Consider the following 25728-nt stretch of genomic DNA (forward strand, 5'->3'; position numbering starts at 1 on the left):
ATTCTTCTGAACCGTTTACGGCTGTATTTACGTTAATACACACCCAGATGAACAGTGTAACATTTTTTGTGTGTATTTGACCATTAATTAGCTGGGAAAAGGAGCTATTTTTTATTTTATTTACTTGTATGTCAGAGGTCGGCTTTATAACGGTATGTGCCCACTTCAGATATGAGCGCAAAATCTGCAGGAATTTGTAGAATTATGTGTCTAATCCCGTGCGAAATTCAGACCGATCGAAAAATACATCAATATTTTTGACAGCACTAAGTTACTTGCAGGGGCGTAGCCATCTTTTCAGAAGTGAGGGGGACAGAATTTTTTTTTTTTTTGGGACCAATATAATTTATCGCATCTCTTGCTTTTAATTGTGCAAGATATCAAATACACTGCTGAACAATAACCACTAATTAATATCAATAATATTATTCTCCTATTTTTTGTGCCATTTTATAATTGGTTTATATACTAGCCTACAAACACTTGTGCATTAACACTCCATAGATTTTATGCAATGTAAAAATATATATATATTCTAATGTAAACCATGCTGTTCTCTGTGTGAATATATAGTAAAGTGTGATTTATTCCTGTGATCAATTTCCTGTGAATTTATCATCATTACTCCAGTCTTCAGTGTCACATGATCCTTCACTAATCATTCTCAGATGAGGATCTGATCATCAACACACATTTATGATTATTATCAGTTGTGCTGCTCATGGTGCTGCTTAATTTTTGTGGAAACCATCTAAAGATTTGTGGTAAAATTAAAAAAGAGAGAAATTAATACTTTTATTGATCAGACATGCATTAAATTGATCACAAGTGATATTTTTAATATTACAAAAGATGATAATATATTTAATGAATGCAAATAAATGCTATCCTTTGAACTTTCTATTCATTAAAGAATCCTGAAAAATAACATGTAGGCTATCGTGGTTTCCACAACATTTTTAAGCAGCACATCTGTTTTCAACACAGATAATAATCATAAATGTTTCTTGATTATGAAATCCTCATATGAGAATGATCAATGAAGGATCATGTGACACTGAAGACTGGAGTAATGATAAATTCAGCTTTGATCACAGGAATAAATCACTATATATTCACATAGAAAAAAAGCTGTTTTAATTTGTAATAATATTTCAAAATATTACAGTTTGAACTATTTTTGATTACATAAATGCAGCCTTGGTGAGCAGAAGATACTAAACATTAAAAGCTGCATTATTCATATGATAGCCTATACTTTATTGTCATCAATAGCCTACATTGAGATGGCTTGAAAAACACACATAAAGCATATATATTGTCGCAATCGTCTGATTGTCGTCGTCACGTTTCATCATCATAACGAGTGTTTTCCTTCAGCTGCAGCTCCAGCGTGACTGGATATTACGAATCCACTTTTGGACGTGAGAGAGCGCCTCCTCATATTTAGATGCGAATAAAATGACAGGTCATGCAAAGATTATTTTTTGTCTCTGAATTTAAATCTTGATGTATTCACATTGGTTTCTATGTAAATACATTTGACCGTGACCTCAAGAAGCGTGCAATCAACCGAGATTAGAGAGAGCTGTTTTTAGCGTCCCTGTTAACTTGCCCGCCACCCGCGCAGGTAACGCCGGTTCGGATCCCGCTCGGAGCGGGTCGACTAGCATCGGTGAGACCCAGTAAAAGTGCGGGGGACGAAAATACATTTTATTAAAAGTGAGGGGGACACGTCCCCCGCGTAATCTACGCCCATGGTTACTTGTATGATCATCTGACACTATTTCTATGCACTGAGCTAATGTTTGTAGGTTTTAATTTGTGGCTACGTTCACTGCCTATTCCACAAATGAACATGCCATAACGGACATGCTAATCTTACATTATCACATTATACATATACTCTGTCACTAATGCGAATCCCTAGCTAGCAGTTAATAGCGCAAGTTAAACAAATAGGCGCTAATGTGTAACTTAGGCTATAACGTTAGTAAACTACTTTAGTTAGCTTACTTGAAAGTCTATGACTTAGCCTACCTTTCATGTGACTCGAAAGAGCAGACTCGCCCATAGTGAAAAGCTGCATGTATTTTTGCAAACTTTACAGGAGGCACTTCGTTCGTGGGGTTTGTGTCCGTTTGATCCAAAATTCGTATTTAGCATCTTTCAGCCAACGTTCATTGAAACGACAACATGGGGGCGGAGTCACACGGAAATAGACAGGCAGATCGCGAGCACAGCAGGTTTCATTTTAGGCTCTCCAACATTTTATTTCTACATTTAATAAACAAACTAGTTAGTCAGATAGGTATTTGTTGTAAAATAAATAGTTACAATTTCAAGCATTTTTAAGCACTTTATCCAAAATTCAAGCACTTTTCAAACCTTGAAAACACAACATCAAAATTCAAGCACTTTCAAGGATTTCAAGCACCCGTCCGAACCCTGACTTGTGATCCGATCGGCCAAAATGCTTCTTAATACCAGGTGTAAACAGGGCCCTAGATGCCCTCAACATGTCTGAAGTTCTAGTGATAACTAGGGCTGGGCGATAAAACGATAACGATAATTATCACAATATAATTTTCCTCGATAAAACGATAACAACAGGTTGATAAATTCTCAATATAATGCTTAGGAGCTATGCGTAATGCTGCGCATGTGTATTGCAGACCGGGCTTCTGGGTGCTACACGCGCTGCTGTTTACAGTCTGTGGCTGACAGGCTTGGAGGATCGGAGTTAAGTGGAGAGATAAAAATGAGCAATAGTGAAGAAAATGCAGCGCTCACGGCCAGCTCGGAGGACACAGATATCGTCGACAAGTTAGTTCGCTCAACTTCAGTGGTTTGGAGATATTTTAGCGATCCCATCCGACATAAAACAGTGCGACGTGCGTGGACTGCTTATCATAGGTTCACGTTCACCACACGGGATTTAATTATTAAATTATCGTGTTTCTTCAAAGTTCTTCCATATAACATTGAGCCCAACACAGGTGAATCTACATTAACTACATTCACACACCGCCTTATTACCTTGTTAGCTGTAGTGGGTGACTTATTTACAACAGGCTAACGTTACCAAACTATAATCACTAAAACATCGGACTTGTACATCGCTATCATAATTGTTTGTCTTTGGTGATGTATTAATGACTCCTCATCGCCTGTATCAAAAGAGAAAAAATGTCATCTGGTGTTTAAAGGAGGGGTGAAACACTCAGTTTCAGTCAATCTCATGTCAATCTTGAGTACCTATAGAGTAGTATTGCATCCTTCATATCTCCGAAAAGTCTTTAGTTTTATCATATTTATAAAAGTAATATAGGCTGTACCGAGTCTTTCCGGAAAAAAACGAGCGCCTGGAGGCGTAGCGTGTGGGCGGAGCTAAAGAATGACAAGCGCGCAAAGCGCTGACGTCCTCAAGCGTGGAGAAGCCCATCGCTATCTCAGATAATACAGATAATGATCCACAATCAAATCTGAGGGAGAAATAAATTGAACAGGAGAAACGGCAACATCAGGACGTCCGTCTCTGTGGTATGTAAGTTACTGTATTTAGTGGCCTCTCCACATTTCTGTGTGTTTACTCGCAGTGTATGAGGACATGATTCGGTTTATGGACTATTGTATGTGACTAGACCTTAGAAGTAGCAAGCAAAACGGTTTTGCACGTCAGAATACTGTAACGTTATACAGAACAACAATGGAGTAACCGTTAGCGCATTTGAATGACGAAGCACGCGATCGTGACGTTTACTGATGTTTACTCACGCGACGGTAGCCAAAAGCAGAGACATTTGAAGCAGTTTAACTCACCGGCTGCTTCCAAAGCAGGACCGAAGCTTTATCGCTGGGACTGCTCCGTCAAAAACACACTTCTTTGGTATGATTTGGTAAAGTCCTGACAGCAGTGGCGTGTAAATCCATTTTGAGACGCGACTGAAACGATGTTGTGAAGCTTCCCGTCATTTCTGCGTTCAAATCGGTTCAAATGCAGCGCTGCCTTCCCGGAATGCTGTGCTGAAGCGTTGAAGTCGCTCGACGTCACCTATAGGAATAAAGAGAAGCGCGGCGCCACATAAGTGTTCACGGACGACTGGATCTGCATCTGAGAGACTGTTTACGGCGTGCTCTACTCACGCGTGCGCGCGCACCCTACCGGGAGAAGAGCCCGTACGGCCCATACAAGGACCTTCCGCTCTTATTAACGTCAAGTAGACCCATTACTCGAAAAAAACTCGCCGAAACTTGTGAGAAACCGGAAGGAGTATTTTTGACACAGAAATACTCCATCAAACGTCCAACATTAGTTTTTGAAACTTTGTCTATGTTTAGGATGGGAATCCAAGTCTTTAACAGTGTAAAAAGCTCAGTATGCATGAAACAGCATTTCACCCCCCCTTTAAAATTAATAAAATAGACTAGACAGCCCCTGGAGATCCACAAATACTGAACTTTTCTCTCTCCCGAGTCCCCCCAGCCCACTGTCGGTGAGGTGTGTTTGTGTGCGTGTGTCGGTGAGATGCACGGTGGACCAATCCACTGTGAGGCAAGAGAAGGGGCCTCAAAATGTTTCTTGAAATGCTTTTTTTTTTTTTTTGACCGTTTGCGTTTTTAGTGTTTTACTTACACAATTAAATATATATAATTCAATATTGAGCGTTTTTGTTCCATTTCAGCTGCGAAAATCGTTCACAGCAGAACCGCAACGCGTCTCACACATAGACCGTAAAAAAATATGGATGACTCGACCATTTTAATAGGTAATCTGTTCAGAGCCTGATTACAATTCTTACACAATCGCGTTTTGATTTTTGCTGTTTAAATTGTGTTAAAATAGTCTTTAATGTCTTACAAAGCATATGTTTCATATATTAGTAGTATATAACTGAAGCTATAAGTGCTTATATAAGTATATAATTCAGAACATGTTTTTGCTACCATTATAGGAATCAATTAAATATTTTAAATAAATGTTTTGCGTGTGTACTTATTATGGCAATGAATTCATAGTTTATTAGTTTATTATTTAGTTATTTTTAAACAATGAATTGTCCAGAACCATGTATAACAACTTTTGATCAGGCATTTAAAACCGCTACCAGCGGACACGATTTCACAGGGGGACAGGTTTTGTCATGACACCGGAGTTGCGCAGTAGAGCGCAGGAAGTAGAGCAGGAAGGACAGCTGCGAAATCAAAACCCCGCCCCCACTCTCGCAAATGCAGAACAATTAATTATGTTGGTGTGAAATAAACAGTTATGGAAATGTAGACATTAAAGCTAAAGCTCTAATCTGCTCCCAAAAATTCCGAAAAAAGTCCGTTAGTGCCTCAGTGACAACTTCACTCAGAGAAGACGGAAGTCTCAGCTGTCAATCATGACGTCACACCCCCTGTTTTTAAAGCGTCAGATAACTAACTAAAACTAAACTTATTTTAAAAACGAACACTTGAAATGAAATCATCCTGATGATAACTTCCTTCAATGACATAAACTAACTTTGGGGAAAAAATATTTGAAGTGTATTTTTATTATTTAGTTTGCCTCGCGTCCATTAGAAAACACAGAGGGGCGGCTATACTGGGACCGGTCACCGGGGGGCGATCGAGGCGCGAAAGCTTCAGTATCTGAGAGGGAGACTGCAGACTTGGGTCTCACAGCAACGTGTGTAAATGAACGATTCATTGTTTGAATGAATCGTTAGATAGAACGACTCAATGACTCGCTCATTAAGACGGCCACCTGCTGCCACCTACTGGTGGTTTAATTTGATCTTTAAACATACTTTCCAACATGTCTTATTTGTCTATTCAAAACTACAAATCTCAAAACATTATTTAATGCTGTTGTAATTTTTCAGTGTAAATTATTTAATTTGATTGGTAACAGCCCTTATAGTGTTTTATTTTAATGTAATGTATTGATCAAAATTACAAATATAAAATGAAACATGAAGCTTAGCCTATATTTAATAAGATTAAGGGAAAATGCCCTTTATAAAAGGTGAAAATATCACAAATTTCAAATGATTCAATAAAAATAAAAACCACAAATATGCAGATTTAAATATGTCAAAGCTGATTGAACACTGGTGAGAATATTGCTTCAGAATAAATTATATTTACAACACACAAACAAACACACACACACTTTTCCGGACAAGCTAATTTTTTACTTGGACAAGCTTGAACGATTCACTTGTTCGAAGGACAAGCACATGAACATGCTTAATTTCAAGCCCTGTATAATGATATATTATTGTTATATAGTGTTGAGTAAAAAAATGCTCACCACAGTTAAGATTTTAATAAATAAATCTACCTCAGTTTAAATAAATTGTTCACTTGTTTGGGAAGTGTTTGTCATGTTTTGACAATAAAGGATAGTTTAAAACCACAGCTTACTGTTTGTTTTCTACATATTTCACTCAGGAGCAAAAATATGCCTTTAAACTTTAAAGAAATAAAGATTTTACATTTATCGTGATATTTATCGATTACGACTGATATGCTAAATTATATCGTGATAATTTTTTTGGGCCATATCGCCCAGCTTTAGTGATAACCTGTGTACACAAAATTAAAATGAATCTCTACCACATTGACTTACTTGCCACTGCCCTCTTGCGTGATATCAGGCTCATAGGTGACATCAGATCATTTGTTTTGAGGTACACGTTGAGCTGTCATTGAATGCGGAGTCTTCCATGCGTGTCCTTTTAACTGATGTTGATGCGAGACGTGGAGGTTTAATACTTGTGCCAACATTCTCAGAGCAAGAGGTGCCAACAGAGTGGCCGACAGGCTTCACTTGAATTGCTGAAATTTTCAACACACATGACAATCAAACCAATGACAACTATTCTCAGCTAATGCGATGAAGATAAACACTGCTAGCAGCCTACAACTTTACCTTTACTCCGTCTTTTCAGCTTGTGTGTTACCGTTTGGATCGATGCACTCTTCTTCAAAGATGGTGCGTCACATTGACAGGCCACATCTCTTGTTAGGGGCTGTATAACAGAAATTGCATTTCAGTACAAAATGGGTACAATGCCAAAATAGATGATTGCCAACTTTTGAGTTCAACTTGGTGTGAGAATTATTCCGAATGTGTTTTTTGTTTAATTTAGATTTTGTGATTTGATTAATTCGGAAACATGGCATCAGTTTCCAAATGAATAAATGCAATTTACTCAGCACTTAAAGCAGCACTAGGTAGCTTTTCAACCTTCATAATATATTTTCAAGACTCTTGTGATGATAAATCGACTTACAATAGGTTGAATGACACGTCTGCCATAGCCTGATGGGGTCTGTATCGTTTTTAATCGTACATTTAAACTTCGGGTTTTGGGTAGTAACCCGAGAACAAAAAGAACTACAAAATTCGACTGCTTTACGGCATATACGTCACTTCCACCAACACACACACTTCCTTACATTCGGAGGTGCGAGCCCAACTTTGTTTGTCGGATAATATAGTCATGTCCGAAGCAGCACAGACAAATAAGAATGAAAAGGTTTTGTTGGAGGAAAGCAATAAGAGGAAACAAAAAAGTGATGAGATTGAAGGCAGGACGAGGATCAGCATGTGACCAGCGTTTGCTCGTCGGCGTGAGCTGAAGGAGGCGTGCCCGACCGATGCTGTCCTGCTTGTTATGGTGAGCTACCACTCAAACATTGAACTGAAGTATCATATAGATTCTGTAAAACGGTAACCAATAGACTACTATAATGACGCTGGCTTGTAAACGTGAGCATTGTGATTATTTGGCGTTTGAAAAAAATAAAACCCATGAAATTATATTCATATGACATGCTGAAACATAAGCCACTGACTGTACCTGGGATGAAGACATTTCACACGCGCCGCCAGAAGAACACCTGCGTGAACTCCTCCTGCAGTGTTCAGGGTAACTGTTAGTGCTGCATCAACCCGCGGGGCCGCTTTTATTAAGTTAGTTGGCCCGCACCGCACCACTGTATATATTTTTACAACCCGCCCCGCAACCATTAAATAGACATACGGGGTCCGCGGGTTATGAGACGAACCGCGCATCACTAGTTCAGAGCTATCAGGGTTGTCATGTCAACAAATGCATGCGCGATGGCATCCCCTGTTGTAGGATGACAGCTTACGACAGTAGTTGAGGACATTATTTTTTTCCCAACTGTAGGGGGACCCCGAGAGCAAAAGTTACCAAGTGCTGATTTAATGATGCCTGTCCCCCTGGTAACAGCTACCTGGAGAGAGCCTGTAACACTGGTCGTGGTGGTGGCTTACGCAATTCAAAGACAATCATTGAAGCTGTCTTTTTTTCCCTTTGCCCACAGTGTCATCATTTGAATACCTTCCTTTTAAATGTAAACCCCCTTTTTCTTAGACAATACTCCTTATTTTTGAATAAAGGAGTCTAAAGGAGTCCTCTTCCCTAACCAAAGATACCCCTCAAATTTGCTTCAGGAACCTGAAATAGATCAACCAAGACACTTTAACTACAGACCTTCAGGAATTCTCCTCTGCTGATCTCTCCTCAGTCAGTCGGTTGACTTCTACAACCAGTCTCTGAGCAGCCTTCTAGATCTTCACGCGCCCGTCAAAACTAGAATGGCCACCTTCTCGCGCTCAGCCCCCTGGTACACCAGCGAACTGCGGAAGATGAAGACGGTTGGGCGCGTACTTGAGAGGCATCTCAAGCTCTCAGGACTCACTGTTCATAGACAAGCCTATAGAGATCATCAGAAGAACAATAACCCTGGAAACTCCAAGAAGCTTTTCTCAAAGATCATTAATCCTTCCCTCTAGACTGGCCATGCTCCTTCATAACTAAAAACTGCTATCATCAGACCACTTCTTAAAAAAACCCACTTTAATGGCGGTAGATACTGGTTTCTCCATCCCTTCTCATCCTCCTGGACTTAACTGCAGCTTTCGATGCTGTTGATCATAACATCCTCCGTCACCGTTTACATTCCACCACCGGTCTCTCTGACTCTGTCCTCAACTGGTTTTCTTCTTATCTCACTGGGAGAACTGAATATGTTGCGTTAGGAGAAGCTACATCCCTGTCACACAATGTCACCTGCGGTGTCCCTCAAGGCTCAGTGCTCGGACCCACCCTGTTCATCCTCTACATGCTCCCTCTTGGCCGTGTCATCAGCCGGCATGGGATTTCTTTTTACTGCTAAACTGACGACACTACTTTACCTCAGGACAAGTTCATCTCCCTCTGCTGACCTCACACATCCACTTTGATCAATTGCCTGGATGAGATAAAGGCTCCACGCAAACATGAAGCAAAACTTTCTGCAGCTAAAAAGCTCCAAGACTGAAGCTATCCTAGTCGGCACTCCACTTCAGGTCCGGAAATCACAGCATTGCTTTCTCTGATCAGGTCATTCCACTTTCCACTTCAGTCACCAATCTGGGGCTCAGAATGGAATCGCAGCTTACTTTTGAAGCTCACATCAAACATCTGTGTAAGAGCTCCTTCTTCCACCTCAGAAACATTGTCAAACTTCGTCCCATACTAACTCTGGCAGATGCGGAGAAGTTTGTCCACGCCTGTGTCTCCTGCAATGCGCTCCTTACCGGCATCCCTAGCAAAAATCTCCAGAGGCTGCCGTGTATTCAGAACAGCGCTGCTAGGATGAGGGTGCGCAAATACGACCATATCACCCCCATTCTCAAATCACTCCACTGGACTCCTGTGTCATTCAGGATCGAGTACAAGATCTCTCTCCTTACCCACCAGTGCATCCATGGTGAAGGATCCACCTATCTCAAGGAACTCCTCACCACACAAACATCCACTCGTAACCTCCGCTCTGTTTCAACATGTCTTCTTAAAACTCCCACGACCAAACTCTGTACTATGGGAGATCGGGCCTTCTGCTCAGCAGCCCCCAGTTTGTGGGTTGCTCTCCCTGACCACCTGCGGACCCCAGACTGTAGATGCTTTTAAGCGTGGTCTTAAAACCCACCTTTTTAGCAGAGCTTTCGATTTAATTTGATACTTCATAATTTTTCAGTTGTATTTATTTTATTCACTTATTTATTTATTTATACTGTATCGTTTTTAATCGTACATTTAAACTTCAGGTTTCGGGTAGTAACCCGAGAACAAAAAGAACTACAAAATTCGACTGCTTTACGGCATATATGTCACTTCCACCAACACACACACTTCCTTAAATTCAGACGTGCGAGCCCAACTTTGTTTGTCGGATAATATAGTCATGTCCGAAGCAGCACAGACAAATAAGAAAGAAAAGGTTTTGTTGGAGGAAAGCAATAAGAGGAAACGAATAAGTGATGAGATTAAAGGCAGGACGAGGATCAGCATGTGACCAGCGTTTGCTCGTCGGCGTGAGCTGAAGGAGGCGTGCCCGACCGATGCTGTCCTGCTTGTTACGGTGAGCTACCACTCAAACATTGAACTGAAGTATCGTATAGATTCTGGAAAACGGTAACCAATAGACTATAATGACGCTGGCTTGTAAACGTAAGCATAGAGATTATTTAGCGTTTGAAAAAAATAAAACCCATAAAATGATATTCATATGACATGCTGAAGCATGCCACTGACTGTACCTGGGATGAAGACATTTCACACGCGCCGCCAGAAGAACACCTGCATGTGAACTCCTCCTGCAGTGTTCAGGGGAACTGTTAGTGCTGCATCAACCCACGGGGCCGCTTTTATGACATTATTTCGCCCGCCCCGCACCACTCTATATTTTTTACAACCCGCCCGCCCCGCACCCACGACCATTAAATAGACATACGGGGTCCGCGGGTTATGAGACGACCCGCGCATTACTAGTTCAGGGCTATCAGGGTTGTCATGTCAACAAATGCACGTGCAATGGCATCCCCTGTTGTAGGATGACAGAGATTTACGACAGTAGTTGAGGACATTACTTTTTCCCAACTGTAAGGGGACCCCGAGAACAAAAGTTACCAAGTGCTGCTTTAAACATCGGATGACATTATTTCTCTTTTAATTCAGGCAATGCTGAGTCATTAATACATCACCAAAGACAAAAAATTATGATAGCGATGTACAAGTCCGATGTTTTAGTGATTTTAGTTTGGTAACGTTAGCTTGTTGCAAGTCACGCACTACAACTAACAAGGTAATAAGGCGGTGTGTGAATGTAGTTAATGTAGATTCACCTGTGTTGGGCTCAATGTTATATGGAAGAACTTTGAAGAAGCACGATCATTTAATAATTAAATCCTGTGTGGTGAACGTGAACCTATAATAAGCAGTCCACGCACGTCGCACTGTTTTATGTCGGATGGGATCGCTAAAATATCTCCAAACCACTGAAGTTGAGCGAACTAACTTGTCAACGATATCGTGTCCTCCAAGCTGGTAGTGAGCGCTGAATTTTCATCACTATTGCTCATTTTTATCTCTCCACTTAACTCCGATCCTCAAGCCTGTCAGCCACAGACTGTAAACATTACCGCTTGCAGCACCCAGAAGCCCGGTCTGCAATACACATGCGCAGCATTACGCATAGCTCCTAAGCATTATATCGATAATTTATCGAACTGTTGTTATCGTTTTATCGAGGAAAATTATATTGTGATAATTATCGTTTTATCGCCAATTAAGTTGTTTAACTAAAAACCCCAATTTTATTGTGACATTGCCTTGTTACATTATTACTCTCATATATTGTGCCTTGTCTTTCTGGGTCAGCATTAGCCTAAATGCCACCCGAACTCAGCCCCGCCAACAACATCTGAGGTGGGGAAGTTCAGTCTGGACTTAACCCGTTCTGAAGCAACTATGCTCGAACCAATCAAATTGTCAGGGCTTTAGACGATGACGGACAGAGAATAAACAGTAACGTAATCATTAACGTCACCAAAAAGCGCTTGGTTTGAATTTGTTCTAATCCTAAATGGAGAACTTGTTCGTATGCATTCACCTTTACTATTTCTCTCTAAAATGATGGCAAATACACCATGTATTCTTAAACTCTTTTTACAACACCGGCAAAGATCGTTTACGCTCATCATCTACTTCTTCCAGCATACGTGCGGTTGAGTTCAGTTGACTACTATGCGTTGCACAACATAAGGCCCTCCGTTGCTCTGATTGGTTGTAGGTCTGTCAAATTGAGGCAGAGGCAATTTCTTTCCTGGTTCGGTTGAAACACCCCAAAAATCACAGCCCAATGGAGCAGTATCAGTATCAGACAATTATTCTGACTAGAATCTGAGTATGAAGACATCAGGCTAGGTCAACATGTCTGTCTCTCTGCCGCTGATGTGACTGCCATTGGATGATTTTCAGTGATTAAGTGGACACATTACATCAAATATTCTATTTATAACACAAATAGGAGTTGTCATAATATTGGTAAGTATATATTTACTGAAACAGTGAGTATTTCTTTAGTCACATTACAATTACTTAAACATGAAGTAAAAAACTCAACCCTGAAACATTGAGAAATAAACAGAAATGTGACCAGGTTGAAGTCACTGCTCCTCATGTAGTGTAGGAGTAGAAGACCATATGTGACCCTGGAGCACAAAACCAGCCATAAGTCTCATGGGTTTATTTGTGGCAATAGCCAACAATACGTTGTATATGTCAGAATTATAAATGTTTCTTTTATGCCAAAAATCATTAGGACATTAAGACCATGTTCCACGAAGATATTTAGTAAATGTCCTACTGTAAATACATCAACATTTTTATTAGTAGTAATATGCATTGCTAAGGACTTCAGTTGGACAACTTTAACGGTGCTTTTCTCAATATTAAAATTTTCTTGCACCCTCAGATTCCAGAATTTCAAATAGTTGTGTGTCTCTGCCAAATATTGTCCCATATTAATAAACCATACATCAATGGAGAAAGCTTATTTATCCAACTTTCAGATTACTTATGCATTTCAAATTTACTATGGTTCAGGGTCACATGTATGGAAGCAATGAAGTAGACTGAATGGATTAAAATACAATTTGAATCCATAAGTGTATACCCTCCTCCCCCATAATCTGCACTACGGAGTCTAAATTATTATGGCCAGGGAATGGTTGAGTTCAGACTGAAGGACAGTGTTGTTTGCTTTTAGAAAGAAAGTAACACAAAAACATGTTACAATAGTCTGGGGGACTGAAATATTTCGAATCCCAGGACCCACATATTTATCTAAAGACATTTTTTTTCCAATACTAATGTTGTAAATTATACAGGGAACCCAGCTGTTAGCCGGTACATTATTATTAAAGGTCAAAAATTACAACTATGTACATGCAATATAATGCATCTAACAAAATATAATGCAATATAATGCATCTAACAAAATATAATGCATCTAACAAAATACTCCTCTGCAGGTCATTGTTCTCGTTAACTAGAGTTTATAAGTAGTGTATTGGCTTTTCTGAGGTATAACGTTAATGTTAACGTTACGTGACATTATGTTTATTGTCGGTTGAAACGCTGATTGTGCGATTACATGAGACACATTTCAAGAGCTTGGAGGCTAACGTTAGCTAGTTTCACTTACCGTCAAACTTTGTGAGTTACCGACGGTGTACACTGACGGGACAGCAGTTTCTGTTAATGACAGATACCTCACAAACCCCATCTCGTGCTCTGTCCAGTTTTTAAAGCATTCGCGTGTAAAGTGCTTTGAGCACAACCGCGTTCTCTCCGATATCCCTCCTTCCACGAAATGCATAAAATCGAGCCATCGGGACCGCAACCAGGGAGTTTTGGGGATTGGGAAAAGTGTTTCGGGAGAACTACAACCCATAACACACCTCCTTGCCATCTCTGTTTTGCTATACGGTTTTTTTTTCGCGCGCTTCGCTCGCCACCGTAGGGGAAGTGCTTACTTCTTCTTTTTTTGTTTAATGGCGACCAACTCTTTGGTAGCATTATTGCCACCTTCTGTACTGGGTGGCAAATTAGCCTTGGCGATAAATCTGAAGTTTAAAATATGAATGGCTTTTTCATCTTCTTTCTCTCAAATGAACCGACAATAAAATTTCTTGTTGAAGTCTACACTCAGCCCCCATGTCGAAATTAATATATTCTAAAATAAATAATAATAAAAATATACCAAACATAAATAAACGTAATTAATGATCTATATAGCTGTCTGCCCATTAAATCTTTTTCAAAAACATCCCCATTCTTCGTGACTAATTATCACGAAATATTGTCTAATAATATGTTTTCTAACACTTTGCTAACCCAAATAGTGGTTGAAAAAATTACAGAAAGCCACATTTACATACAATCACACTCTTTTCTTATTGCAAAATAAAAGTTACATAAAGTGACAAAAACACTGTGAGTGGGGGCATACAGATCATCACAAGAGGTTAAGACTTACATAAATCTGCATGAAAATATAAAGGTTCCTTACAACATAGGCTAGTAAATTCTTTAATTTTAGGCCTTCTAGGGATAAAAGTTTGTAAGGGCAAAATCCATACATTATACAATTCAGAATTCGGATAACAAATCCTCCATTTAGACTGTGCTTTTAGGGAGGTGTCTTGGAGTTGAAGAGGTTATTATCGAATACATGAACACAGTTAATTGCAAGTATAGGGATATAGTACACATAATACATAGTTCATATTTTAAATGTCCTTTAAACAAAGTTTTTTAATTAACAGGAATACTTTTAATCACCTTATTAAAGTAGCCTAAGCTGTTTTAGTGAAATTGTGTCATCTTTCAAAGATAGAAATTCAGCAAAAAATAGAGGGTCCCTTTGAGTATTGAACCAATCAGAAACAAACTGAATAATTTGATTCACCTATTCCTTGAAAAGGGGAATACAATTACACTCATTACTGTCGTCTGAGGTAATTCTTCTAAACAAGAACCTGGACTTTTCATTTGGAAAAAAAAAATCGGACTTTTATTATGAAATACATCTAATGGCTGCTGAAGTAGTATGTACACATGGATAACACACCGCTGCCGCTAGATTTACCTGGAGGATTTCAGAAGTTTTAAAGTATTTGGCATTCAACTGTGGTTTGAAACACTTCCTCACGTTCACCGGGGATTATCTGAAGGTAAAGCGCCTTTAAAAGACTCAGCTTTTGAATTGAGCACGCGACTGGATCTAACGCCACTGTGCTCGCGACTGAAGGTCATGCTTAGAAAAGATTTAAGAACACATTTATCACATTGTCATTTGTGAGTATGTAATGTTTGAGAGTAAATCTGCGTTGTGAATGGTTTTGCAGCATGTCTGTGTTTCGAGAACTGGTGGATAGCGCGGTGACCTTCTGCGCGAGACACTTCAGCACAGGTGTGTGTGTGTGTGGATTCTCCATTCATTTTTATATCGTATTAGTGTGTTGAATATGAATAGCATTGTGTATTCCCTGTATCACACAGGCACTTGTGCTAGAATACGAATGCACGCCATTCCCAAACTGAAAGAGGTGGATCGATGGACAGAGAAGAGAAGCATGTTTGGACTCTATGACAACATTGGGATATTGGGTGAGTGACTTATCTAAACACATACGTGCATTCAATCCTAAAATGTATTACATGGTGTTCATCTTTGAATTTCTATAAGGTATGAGATGTGGCTCTTTGTAAAGTTCAGTCATTTTAAAATGGTGTTATAATTACTCATCCAGTCATGTACCGTAGGAACACTAGATCTCACTTTCACCATTTCACTTTCAAATTGATTGGGTGCAAAATCTGCAATACAATAAACATGAAAGTAGACAGTTTTATTATATGCATGCACCAAAATAGCAATGCACAGCAAACATGTATTATTTAAGGATGATTTGTTTACAATTATTTAATATTTGCCATCTAAATAAGAGAGTAAAACTCCACACAGGAACTGATTAATTTATATTCATAAACATGAATTACTCTTCCCAGCTCTAATGGGTCTAATTTTGCTATCAAGATTTAAATCTAAAATGCAATTAAAATATTTATGTCTATTCTTTTTTTGTTTGTTTAAATCAGTTGTGACAAGGATTGGAGCCAAAACTGGGCTACCAGGATGGTTTTTAGGAAACATAATGCTTAACATTATGTGACCCTGGACCACAAACCAGTCATTGTGATTTATACCAGGGACAACATTTGGCAGAGACAACTATTTGAAAATCTGGAATCTGAGGGGGGCAAAAATCTAAATATTGGTAAAATCTCCTTTAAAATTGTCCAGATAAGTCCTTAGCAATGCAAATTACTACTAATACATTTTTCATATATTTACGGCAGGAAATGCACATAATATCTTAATGGAACATGATCTTTACTTAATACTTTCAATTATTTTAGGCATAAAAGATCCGTTTGACCCATACAATGTGATGTTGGGTATTGCCACAAATACACCCATGTGACTTATGAGTGGTTTTGGGGTCCAGGTTCACATATTGCATTAAAATCCTCACAATGTTCATATAACCATTTTTTTTTTATTCTTCCCCTAGGCCAAATTGTATAGGGTAGGGGTTTTCAACATTTTAGATGCCACAAATCCCCAAATATGATCATCCTCATATTCTTAAATTTAAAAGGCAGCTATATATTTTAGACATGTATGGAGACCAAATTTATACTGTGAAAATGAATATTATAAAGATGTGTAAACCAGTGTTTGGAAAATGTTTAGTTCTATTGTTAAATAAACAATTAATTTTTTTACTTTAGCCTTTTCAATGGACCACCATTTGTATGGGAAAGTGCACTATTGTTTTCACAGACAGTCATCTAACACGGCGCTGACTTGTGTTTGACTGCAGGTGATTTTAAAGCCCACCCAAAAGACTTGATCAAAGGGCCCGTGTGGCTCAGAGGCTTTAAGGGAAACGAGCTTCAGCGTCTCATCAGAAAGAAGCGGATGGTAGGAGACCGGATGATGACAGAGGACAAGCACATCCTGGACAAGAGGATCAGCTTCCTGTACCGCCGCTTCAACAGATACGGCAAACACAGATAGACTGAACGACAGCTGCTGTATACGTCTCATTCGTTTGTATCAATGTGAAGTTCATTTTATGTCAAAAGCTGCAGCTTTGTTTATTAAACTGTAAAAAAACAAACATCTTTGCCACAATGTTAATGTCTATATCATTACAAAAGATCAATGTCAAATGTATGGAAGTTGTTTCTGCCATGGAACAAAAAAAGGTCATCTCACAAGAGATTCTCTCACACAGTTCAGACTCGCAATTCTGAGGGAAATAAAGTCTGGGTTGTAAGATATAAACTCGGAATTGTGAGCAAAAAAATTCAGAATTAGGGAGATTAAAAGGTTGCACTTACCTTTTTAATCTGTACGTTTATATCTCACAGTTGTCATTTTTCCTCGCATTATCCGAGTTTATATCTTAGAATATAGGAGTATGCCTAACAATTCCAAGTCTGCATCTCAGAATTCTGAGGAATTGGGGCAAATAAACTCACAATTGCAAGAAAAAAAGTTGCAATTAATTTGTTTTATGCTGTGGCAGAAACAAGCTTCCATAATAAAGCTCTACACTAAATTACAAACAAAAAAAACACATTTCTCATTCACCCCCTCAAGTACAGCAGTTGTTTGAGTTGATGCAAGTGTGGAGGTTCAGAGGAGTGTGAGATCATGGATCAGTGAGAGAGTGAACTCGGACTGGGAAACCCTGTGAACGGACCGTCCGTGATGACCGGCTGCTCCGACTCCATCTGTGGGAGAAAAACAAAACGCGCATCTTAATATTGTCACTGCAATGGCGTTTGCTACGGCAAGCGTCACCATCACTACTGATCGTAGTTCTCCAGCATTTGTGCTCGAGTGAATCCTCAAATCGTGCTGTGAGGAAGGTGTGATGTTTTAAAGGAGATGTACATACCCTTTTTAAAATGATTTATTCTCTCTAGTGTAATAGCGCCATATGAAATCCATCCCCCCCCCACCCACCCCCCAAATTATATTTTTTCCATTTTAATTTTGATGTAATTTAATTTAGTAATCAAAAAAGCATGTCAAATGAATTGAAATCATGAAACTTGTACAATTTATTAAAAGTTTAAGAAATTACATGTCCAGGGCCCTATAAAATGTTTTATTTGATTTTTTTCTTAAATTTTGTTAAAAGAACAACAACAATAAATTCTGTTTTCTGGATTAAATTTTAATGGTTATATTAAATTAAAATAAATCAAAAAGCATGTCTAATTAATATATCTTTTTTAATCACCTATGAAATGTTTTATTTTCAGAAGTTCTGTATTGTGTATTAAAAATTTTCTGGCAATCAAAATGAACGCATAGAACATTAATTTATCCTTTAATCATATGAAATTAAACTAACTTTTTTTAAACATAGCTTTACTGTTAAAATAAAAAAAATATGATTTACACAGAGCATGGCGGATTCATATTTAAATATTATTTTTGCGGTTTAATTCTCACAGACACTAGTCTATATTGTGATTTGATTTAGGTGTACTGACTAATTTATTCATTAACAATTTGACATATTCCGTGAAATTCCGCGTTATACAGTAAATTCCGTTTTTCAGACAAGATTCCGCGATTCCATCTGTGTTTTACGCATAGTGGAACTCAAAGGGCCCTAATAATATTGCCTGCATACACTACTGTTGAAAAGTTTGTGGTCAGTATTATGATTTTTAAAGAAAATTATACTTAATATTCAGCAAATATGCATTCAATTTATCAAAAGTGACAGTAAATTAATTTCTAATGCTTCAAAAGCTTTCTATTTCAAATAAATGCTGCTGTTTTGAGCTTTCTATTCATCAAAGAATCCTGAAAAATATCACGCCACGCCCAATATCAGTAAATGCATCACGGTTTTCACAAAAATGTGGAAAAACTGTTTTCAGCATTGATAATAGTACATGTTTCTTGAGCATCCAATCATCATATCAGAAAGAGTAATGATGCTGAAAATTCAGATTTGATCACAGGAATAAAATACACTGTAGAGTTATATTCGCACAGAAAAAAAAAGCTATTTTATATTGTAATAATATTTCAGTTTTTACTGTATTTTTGCAGCCTTGCTGGGCATAAGAGACTTCTTTCAAAAACAGCTCCGTGACCCCAAACCTTTGAATTGTAATGTGGGAGCAGTAACTGCTGCCTGTCCCAGGTTTATATTCTTTAAAGAGACGTCCTCTGGTCCTTCATACCTGTGCGTCTCTCTCTCTGTCCTTCAGAACCCGGTGCTTCTTTTTCTTGGGTCCAGCTACTGAGTGAAGAGGAAACGCTGGAGAAGAGCCGTCTTCATCTCCACCGAGAGCTGGATCTAAAGCCTTTCCTTCATCCTGTTCGAACACATGAAGCGTGTTTAGTGTCATCGACTACAGTGTTCGAACAAATACAGTTGAAATCCTTTCAAATAAATCAGAATCAGAATTGGGTGTGGAGTTTGTACCTAAATTTGAGACTTGGCTAGCAGAGTTTAGTAGTGTGCTACCGTCTTGCAGCTCATTTTCCTCTATAATTGGGTAATCATTGGTATTGGCAATTTAATTTAAGTATTTGACTTTAATGTATGTGTAATTAGATGTTTATAATGTGTATCAATACATATGTATGGATATTGTATGTTTCTATATGTACTTATACATGTATGTACTGTATAGGCATTTATCGTCATTGTGATTTCACAATTTTATCGTGATCATTTTTTTTACTTTTTTATCATAATTTATTCGCTTGAATTATTTGTTGGCATGGGGTGGGTGGTTGTTCTGTAAAAATGTGAAAAGCTGTAAAGAAATAAATAATAATAAATAAAAAAAGAATTGGGTGAACACGACTTTATGTTAAAGTCCCAGTGAACCGGAAGTAGCATGTGAGATTTCTTCAGTGCTGTGACAGTGCTGTGAGGGCAGGGTTTGAGTTCAGCGCTCCTGCTCTCCATCGATCGCTCACAGCAGACTAACGGTTGGTAGGGAAGTGGTGATCAATGAATTGTTCGATCTAAGTGCTAACAAAGCAAATAGGGTGAATTTAAAGGATCATCAGTCGTTCCTCACCTCTAGTGGGATGGTGAGCTGTGCCGTCCTGTAATCGTCTCCATACGAGTCCAGAGTCTTCATGAAAAACCTGACCACACACATGCAGCCGACATAAACTGTTATGACTGTTATAGTGTGTTATTACGACACTAACGTACCAAGTGAGAGGGTTAAATTATACAAATTCATTTTCAGATATAATAAGCAATAGCCTTTGTGTGGCTGAATTTATATGGGAGTCACTTCTATTAGTGAAATATGCCTTTTAATTCTTGCCACTTTTGCATGATGATATGTTAATAGAATAAAGTCTTCTTTTTTTTTTAAACATGGCAGAAATTACAGAATAAACATTTGACTAATCAACCAACCAATAATTTAAAGTTATTATTCATAGTGGGCGAAACTGATGTCCAGTCTAGGAAAATGTACATCTTCATTCTTTTTTCAAATATTATTAAAATGTATTCATATTTTGTAATCATATTGAGTAGTTGTGCTTGGAATCAATTGTTTTATTTGTTATAACACAATGAAACATGGCAAATTTTGCAACATAGTTTTTGGCCAGACAGGTTGTCATACAAAGAAATTATAAACACACCTACAAAACTACAGAGAACCTACAAAATATATAAATATAAAGTATCCTTTCTGTTTTTCTATATGCATTTTTTGCATGGTATAATAAAAACTGTCGCTGTTTGCCTGTTTTGCCAAAGAATTTTGTCAGATATTGTTATTGTCTCATATTTAAAATAATATATATATATATTCCTCATATTTTGATGGCATTAAAAACAAATATCGCCTCCGGACACACTTTTAGACCCTACTGTATTTATTTATTATTTAACTCCATCAAACTCAGGAGTAATAACATTTCAAATACCCATCACTAGAGTTTCTTTTTCCAACAAAGTGCATGCAAATATCACTAGAGTTGTGTGCATGTACCTTCTTTCTTTCCTCATTCGGCGAGTCAGTCTCTGGACCTGGTGAAGGCGTCCCAAAATCTTCTCATTTACCTGAGAACGGGTTCATAGGACTTTTGGTCAAGAAGCGTTCCCCTTTTAGGGATAGATCAGCCACAAATTAGAAATCCATTACCTTTTACTCACCTTTTCATCGTTCCAGATCTGTGACATTATTTCTTGCCCATGGAACACAAAAAGTGAATTTCTGAAGAATACCCTGACTACTGTTTCTCAATTTCCACTCAAAAACTGACCATTTGTGTTCCCCAGAAAAAAGGGAAGTTTATAGTTTGTGTTCATATAGTATGGTCATATAGTTTTGGAACAAAATTTTCCGGTTAAACTGTTCCAGAACATCAGGGGCTTGATTTTATCCTTTATACGCCACAGACCTCAAAATATGATTATCATCATCGTGAGGGACTCCCATACTAAAATATACAAGACATCTGTCTATTATAGTTTTACATTATATATGTTTTCTACTCACTGTAGTAATGTAGTGATAAATGCATTATTTATTCATTATAATAATTTTTGTATTCATATAAAACTATATACATTTTAATTAATGTATTTTATAATAGACTAATAACTAATAACTACTATTTTATTTGAACCATTTTCTTTCTATTTCTATGTATTTATTTATTTTAATCCAATTTTTTTTTTTTACTAAATTATTATAATAGTATTATTTATTATTATTTTGGAGAGATTTTATTTCATTAAGCAAAATACTTGAAAATTAAATAAATAATAAAAAAATGTTTAAATCATCTATTATATTTAGCGAATTATATAAATCTTAAATTATTTTCTATTAAGTTACATATATGAAATAAATAATACAAACAAATTAAAAGGCATCTATTTATTATAAACACCAACTGGATACATCACAAAAATAGTATTATATGTATATTATTAATAATGTAATAAATCTAAAATTATAACATTATAATTAAAAAAATGAAGAATATGAGGAAAGGTGAGGTGATGCATCATTCCGTGTAAGGTGGACTGCACTTCACTTTATTAAAATGTTATTTAATAGATAAATACCCCCTGCTCTACACCAAAGTTTAGGGCAAATGCAGAACCCCGCTCACCTGCTCAATCTCTTTGCACCTCTTGCTGAGAGCTTGATACTTCCTTTTGTCCAGCTCTCTCCTCTCGTCTTCCCCATCCTGTCCGGTGCCGGAAGGGGCCCCGTCGTTCTCCAGGAGCTCACTGCCGCTGGGGCCCAGCTCCACTCCGCCCGTCTCCAGCTCCGCTTCCAGAATGTGACCCCCAAACAGTGGAGGTAAAGCGAGCCCTGAGAAATCCTCCATCATCTGAAGCACATGATGAACAAACAGAACTATGCTTTGTCTTGCATAAACAAGAAGTGTTTTTCAACAGATGCAAAGTGCATTCAGTAAGAACACACCTTCTCACACAATATTTAGTTACATTTACAGACCATGATGGAAATAATCTTATTGATCAAGCTAAAAATGCTTTCTATGACCTCCTCACATGGGTTTTATGAAATGCTAGTGAACAAGCTAATATAATTTGCAGTAAAGTTAGTTTTGAAAGTTTTAATGATTGGGTTAGATTCAGCTCTGTACTCACCTTTAGTTAGTGATGTTGTAAACATCCGCACATGATGTCAGTTGTAAATACTGAAGGTGTGTTTTTTACTCCTCATAAGTTCCGTCTATATATCATTTAATCGATGCATCAAAACAAAAGCATATTTTAGCCTGGTCTATATAATAAAATAAAACAAAAAACCTTTATTTCATCTACATTACAGCTCTCAAAACATCGAGCTAACACAAGACGCGTATTAAACGCGTCATTGACCATTGAGCCAATCCAGACCGAGTGCGTCACCAACATGTGTTTAATGAACTACATATCCCATGAGGCCTGAAGCAAAGGACTACAGGAGCAAACATGGCGGGCTGTAAGTACATTTTGCGTGTTAGCCGCTTGAAACATGACAGGTTTAATTGTAGTTCAGCTCGATTGTATTGTATAATAACAGAATAAATTGGGAGTTGATGAGAGGTGTTATAAAAATATCGGTGTAGGAAAAAACAATTAATGTATAATGTGCGAATACGAGAATGACCTTGGTCTCAGGCTAGCTCTGGTTTTCATATATGGTTTAAACATGAATATATAAGTTATATATAATATAAGAACTTATGTTTGTTGTGTGCACCTCTGACGCCTTTAGGAACCTAACAAAATGTACCATGTTTTTGTTTTCGACATGTAAGTTGCCATTGTATTCTCAAAATGTAAATAAATACACTACCGGTCAAAAGTTATTGTTTTAACATAGTTAATGTAAAGAAGCTTTCGCACCAAAAGTGAAATGAATACGCCCTAGACTGAAGGAAATGCAACGCTGGTCAATAAATTGAAAAACAAAGTAACTTATTTGAAGTAACTCATATTTTAATATAACTTGGAGGGGGAAAAAAGTAATCTGATTTTGTAACTTCTGTAATGCGTTACTGTGAGATTAATGCACAGTAGAATTGTTTTAAGAATTGTTTTAACATTCATTTTTAAAATGTTTTTGAAAAAAGTCTCACCAAAGTTCAATGTATTTTATCAAAAAGTATACATTTCCTTCCAAAAAAACAACAACAAATCTTTCTGACCCCAAACTTTTGTATGCCAGTGTATCACAGTTTACAACAGTTCTTATACTAATACTTGTAATACTATTTCACAATATTATGTTTTTTTGATCAAGTAATGCAGCCATGGTAATGTATATTAAGTGCCACAGTATTATCATATAAAACAATTACTGTGCCTTTTGAAAACAAGTAAAGCACTGTAATAAAATGACCAAGTAAGCACATCACTTCGCCAGGTTTTGTCTGCACAGATCTGTTCATTGACGGTACTCTTTCTTTTTTTCTTTAGTTGGCAGGTTTTTGAAGAATGCTTGGAATAAAGAGCCTGTGATCACAGTTTCCTGTGGACTCGGACTGCTGGGTGAGTGTGAGATTAAAGTGTGATCACATTATGAGCGTTCATCTTCCTGCTTTATGCATCTAACATATATTTTGTGTTTCACTCAGCTTGCATTCTGCCGGCTGTGAGCCCTTTAACAAAGTACACCGGAATGATGAACAAAGCTATTCCATTTAATTACCCAGGTATATTATTCTTACGCAATTCTTACATAGTTCAGGGTTATTTTGGTGTTTCTTCGGTTGGGGGAACTTTTTAATATATTTCAGATATTGTAAACAATACAATGGTGTTTTTATTTGGTTATTATTAAAGAAATGAAAAGGCGAGGACATCTCTTATTTAATTATATGATATTTGTTGTATTTTATATTGTAGATAATTCTCTGACATTTGTGTTGAAAAACCTTAAAGGGATAGTTGACCCAAAAATTACCCCACGATTTACTCACCCTCATAGCCTGACGTGGTCATACTCAATTCTAGTAAGTGGAGCAAACACCTTTGTGCCTGGAAGAAAGATGAAGATTTAGTGCATGGCAATGCATTTTGTCTAGCCTGACGTGGTCATACTCAATTCTAGTCAGAATATGAGTCTGATGCTGCTCCATTGGGCTGTGATTATGGGGCGTTTCAACCGAACCAGGAAAGACCTCAATTGGATAGAACTAGAACCAATCAAAGCAACGAAGCGACACATAACGTTAGTTGTCAAATGTCAACAGAACTCAACTGCACTGTGTTGCCAAGTCTGCGGTTTTCCCGTGGGTTGTTTTCCGTGTCCGCGGGTTGAAGTGAAGCGACCTTAATTATGTGATCTATAGACCCAGGAATGTGAATTTTAGCAGGCAACCTTCCCAAAACAACACACGTTTAACCCCCCAAACCCATCAATTCTGAAGTGAATTGATGGGTTTGTGTAAGAAAAATATCAATTTTTAACATAACATGTTATAAAGTAAAATATCAAGCTAACAGATTGCCTTCCTTATTCAACTTACGGAAAAAGCACAACATTGGACTTTGAACTGCGAGAGACGTTACACTTTCTGCGTAAGTTGAATACAGAGGCGGTCTGGTGGAAGCTCGATATTTTACATTATAATGTGTTAAATATGGATATTCTTCTCATAAAAATCCATCGATTCGCTTCAGAAGGCCTTTATTAACCCCCCGGAGCCGTGTTGAGTACAATTTATAATGGATGGATGCACTTTTTTGGGCTTAAAATTTTGGGCTGCCATTATAACGATTGGAAGAGCCAGGACATTTTTGAATGTAAGTCTGACTGTATTCGTCTGAAAGAAGAATGTCATATACACCTAGGATTACTCGAGGGTGTGTAAATCATGGGGCAATTTTCATTTTTGGGAGAACTAACCCTTTAAGCTCAATTAATTTAATCTCCACATGCATATGCAATGAGTTATTTGAAAGTGTCTGCCTGTTAGTTTGAGCTTTATAATTCTGTTTGACTCTCTTCAGTCCCGGTTCGAGATGATGGAAACATGCCAGACGTTCCAGCGCACCCATGTGACCCACAGGGCAGAAGCTTGGATTGGCTGAAAAACCTGTGAAAAGTCCTTCAGAATCCTGTACAGTCCAAACCCTCCTTTCCTTCTGTCTCACTAGATGGATGGCTCTCAATAAACGTTCTTTATTTAATGATCTTACCGTTTCTTTGATTGATATTTTATCTTTTTTAGCATCATTGTTTGTATATAGAGATTGAC

General features: G+C 37.7%; 3 protein-coding genes and 1 long non-coding RNA gene across 4 annotated transcripts in view; 2 read left to right on the top strand and 2 right to left on the bottom strand.

Annotated features, from left to right (window-relative positions):
- LOC137083377 (uncharacterized) overlaps positions 1-13865 on the bottom strand; it is a 31095-nt gene extending 17230 nt beyond the window's left edge. The window contains exons 1-3 of the long non-coding RNA XR_010906494.1: positions 13555-13865; positions 6923-7022; positions 6620-6828 (exon numbers count right to left, since the gene is read on the bottom strand). This is a non-coding gene — a long non-coding RNA (uncharacterized lncRNA). The remainder of the gene's footprint in view (positions 1-6619; positions 6829-6922; positions 7023-13554) is intronic.
- Positions 13866-14922: 1057 nt separating this feature from the next.
- On the top strand, positions 14923-17101 carry mrpl51 (mitochondrial ribosomal protein L51). The gene is made up of 4 exons (XM_067449274.1): positions 14923-15085; positions 15260-15324; positions 15414-15521; positions 16802-17101. The coding sequence occupies exons 2-4, from the start codon at positions 15261-15263 to the stop codon at positions 16996-16998; spliced, it is 369 nt and encodes a 122-aa protein (XP_067305375.1). The 5' UTR covers positions 14923-15085; position 15260; the 3' UTR covers positions 16999-17101.
- tfpt (TCF3 (E2A) fusion partner) lies at positions 17053-22847 on the bottom strand. Its single transcript, XM_067449273.1, has 6 exons — positions 22628-22847; positions 22120-22344; positions 20988-21058; positions 20049-20118; positions 19197-19331; positions 17053-17720 (listed from the first exon to the last, which is right to left on the bottom strand). Exons 2-6 carry the CDS (start codon positions 22342-22344, stop codon positions 17646-17648), a joined length of 576 nt encoding a protein of 191 aa, XP_067305374.1. The 5' UTR covers positions 22628-22847; the 3' UTR covers positions 17053-17645.
- A 43-nt stretch (positions 22848-22890) lies between these two features.
- On the top strand, positions 22891-25665 carry ndufa3 (NADH:ubiquinone oxidoreductase subunit A3). The gene is made up of 4 exons (XM_067449275.1): positions 22891-22964; positions 23945-24016; positions 24103-24180; positions 25481-25665. The coding sequence occupies exons 1-4, from the start codon at positions 22955-22957 to the stop codon at positions 25570-25572; spliced, it is 252 nt and encodes an 83-aa protein (XP_067305376.1). The 5' UTR covers positions 22891-22954; the 3' UTR covers positions 25573-25665.
- Positions 25666-25728: the final 63 nt, after the last annotated feature.

Source organism: Pseudorasbora parva, chromosome 7, assembly GCF_024679245.1.
Source record: "Pseudorasbora parva isolate DD20220531a chromosome 7, ASM2467924v1, whole genome shotgun sequence".
NCBI lineage: Eukaryota > Metazoa > Chordata > Actinopteri > Cypriniformes > Gobionidae > Pseudorasbora > Pseudorasbora parva.

Excerpts from the sequence above, each read along its gene's own strand:
- ndufa3 (XM_067449275.1), top strand. Across the intron at positions 24,017-24,102 it reads CTGTGGACTCGGACTGCTGG|CTTGCATTCTGCCGGCTGTG; the intron begins GTGAGTGTGAGA and ends TGTTTCACTCAG. Across the intron at positions 24,181-25,480 it reads TATTCCATTTAATTACCCAG|TCCCGGTTCGAGATGATGGA; the intron begins GTATATTATTCT and ends GACTCTCTTCAG.
- tfpt (XM_067449273.1), bottom strand. The coding sequence starts at position 22,344 with ATGATGGAGGATTTCTCAGGGCTCGCTTTACCTCCACTGTTTGGGGGT. Across the intron at positions 21,059-22,119 it reads GGTGCAAAGAGATTGAGCAG|GTAAATGAGAAGATTTTGGG; the intron begins GTGAGCGGGGTT and ends ACCCGTTCTCAG. Across the intron at positions 17,721-19,196 it reads ACAGAGAGAGAGACGCACAG|ATGGAGTCGGAGCAGCCGGT; the intron begins GTATGAAGGACC and ends TTTCTCCCACAG.
- mrpl51 (XM_067449274.1), top strand. The coding sequence starts at position 15,261 with ATGTCTGTGTTTCGAGAACTGGTGGATAGCGCGGTGACCTTCTGCGCG. Across the intron at positions 15,325-15,413 it reads CGCGAGACACTTCAGCACAG|GCACTTGTGCTAGAATACGA; the intron begins GTGTGTGTGTGT and ends TGTATCACACAG. Across the intron at positions 15,522-16,801 it reads TGACAACATTGGGATATTGG|GTGATTTTAAAGCCCACCCA; the intron begins GTGAGTGACTTA and ends GTTTGACTGCAG.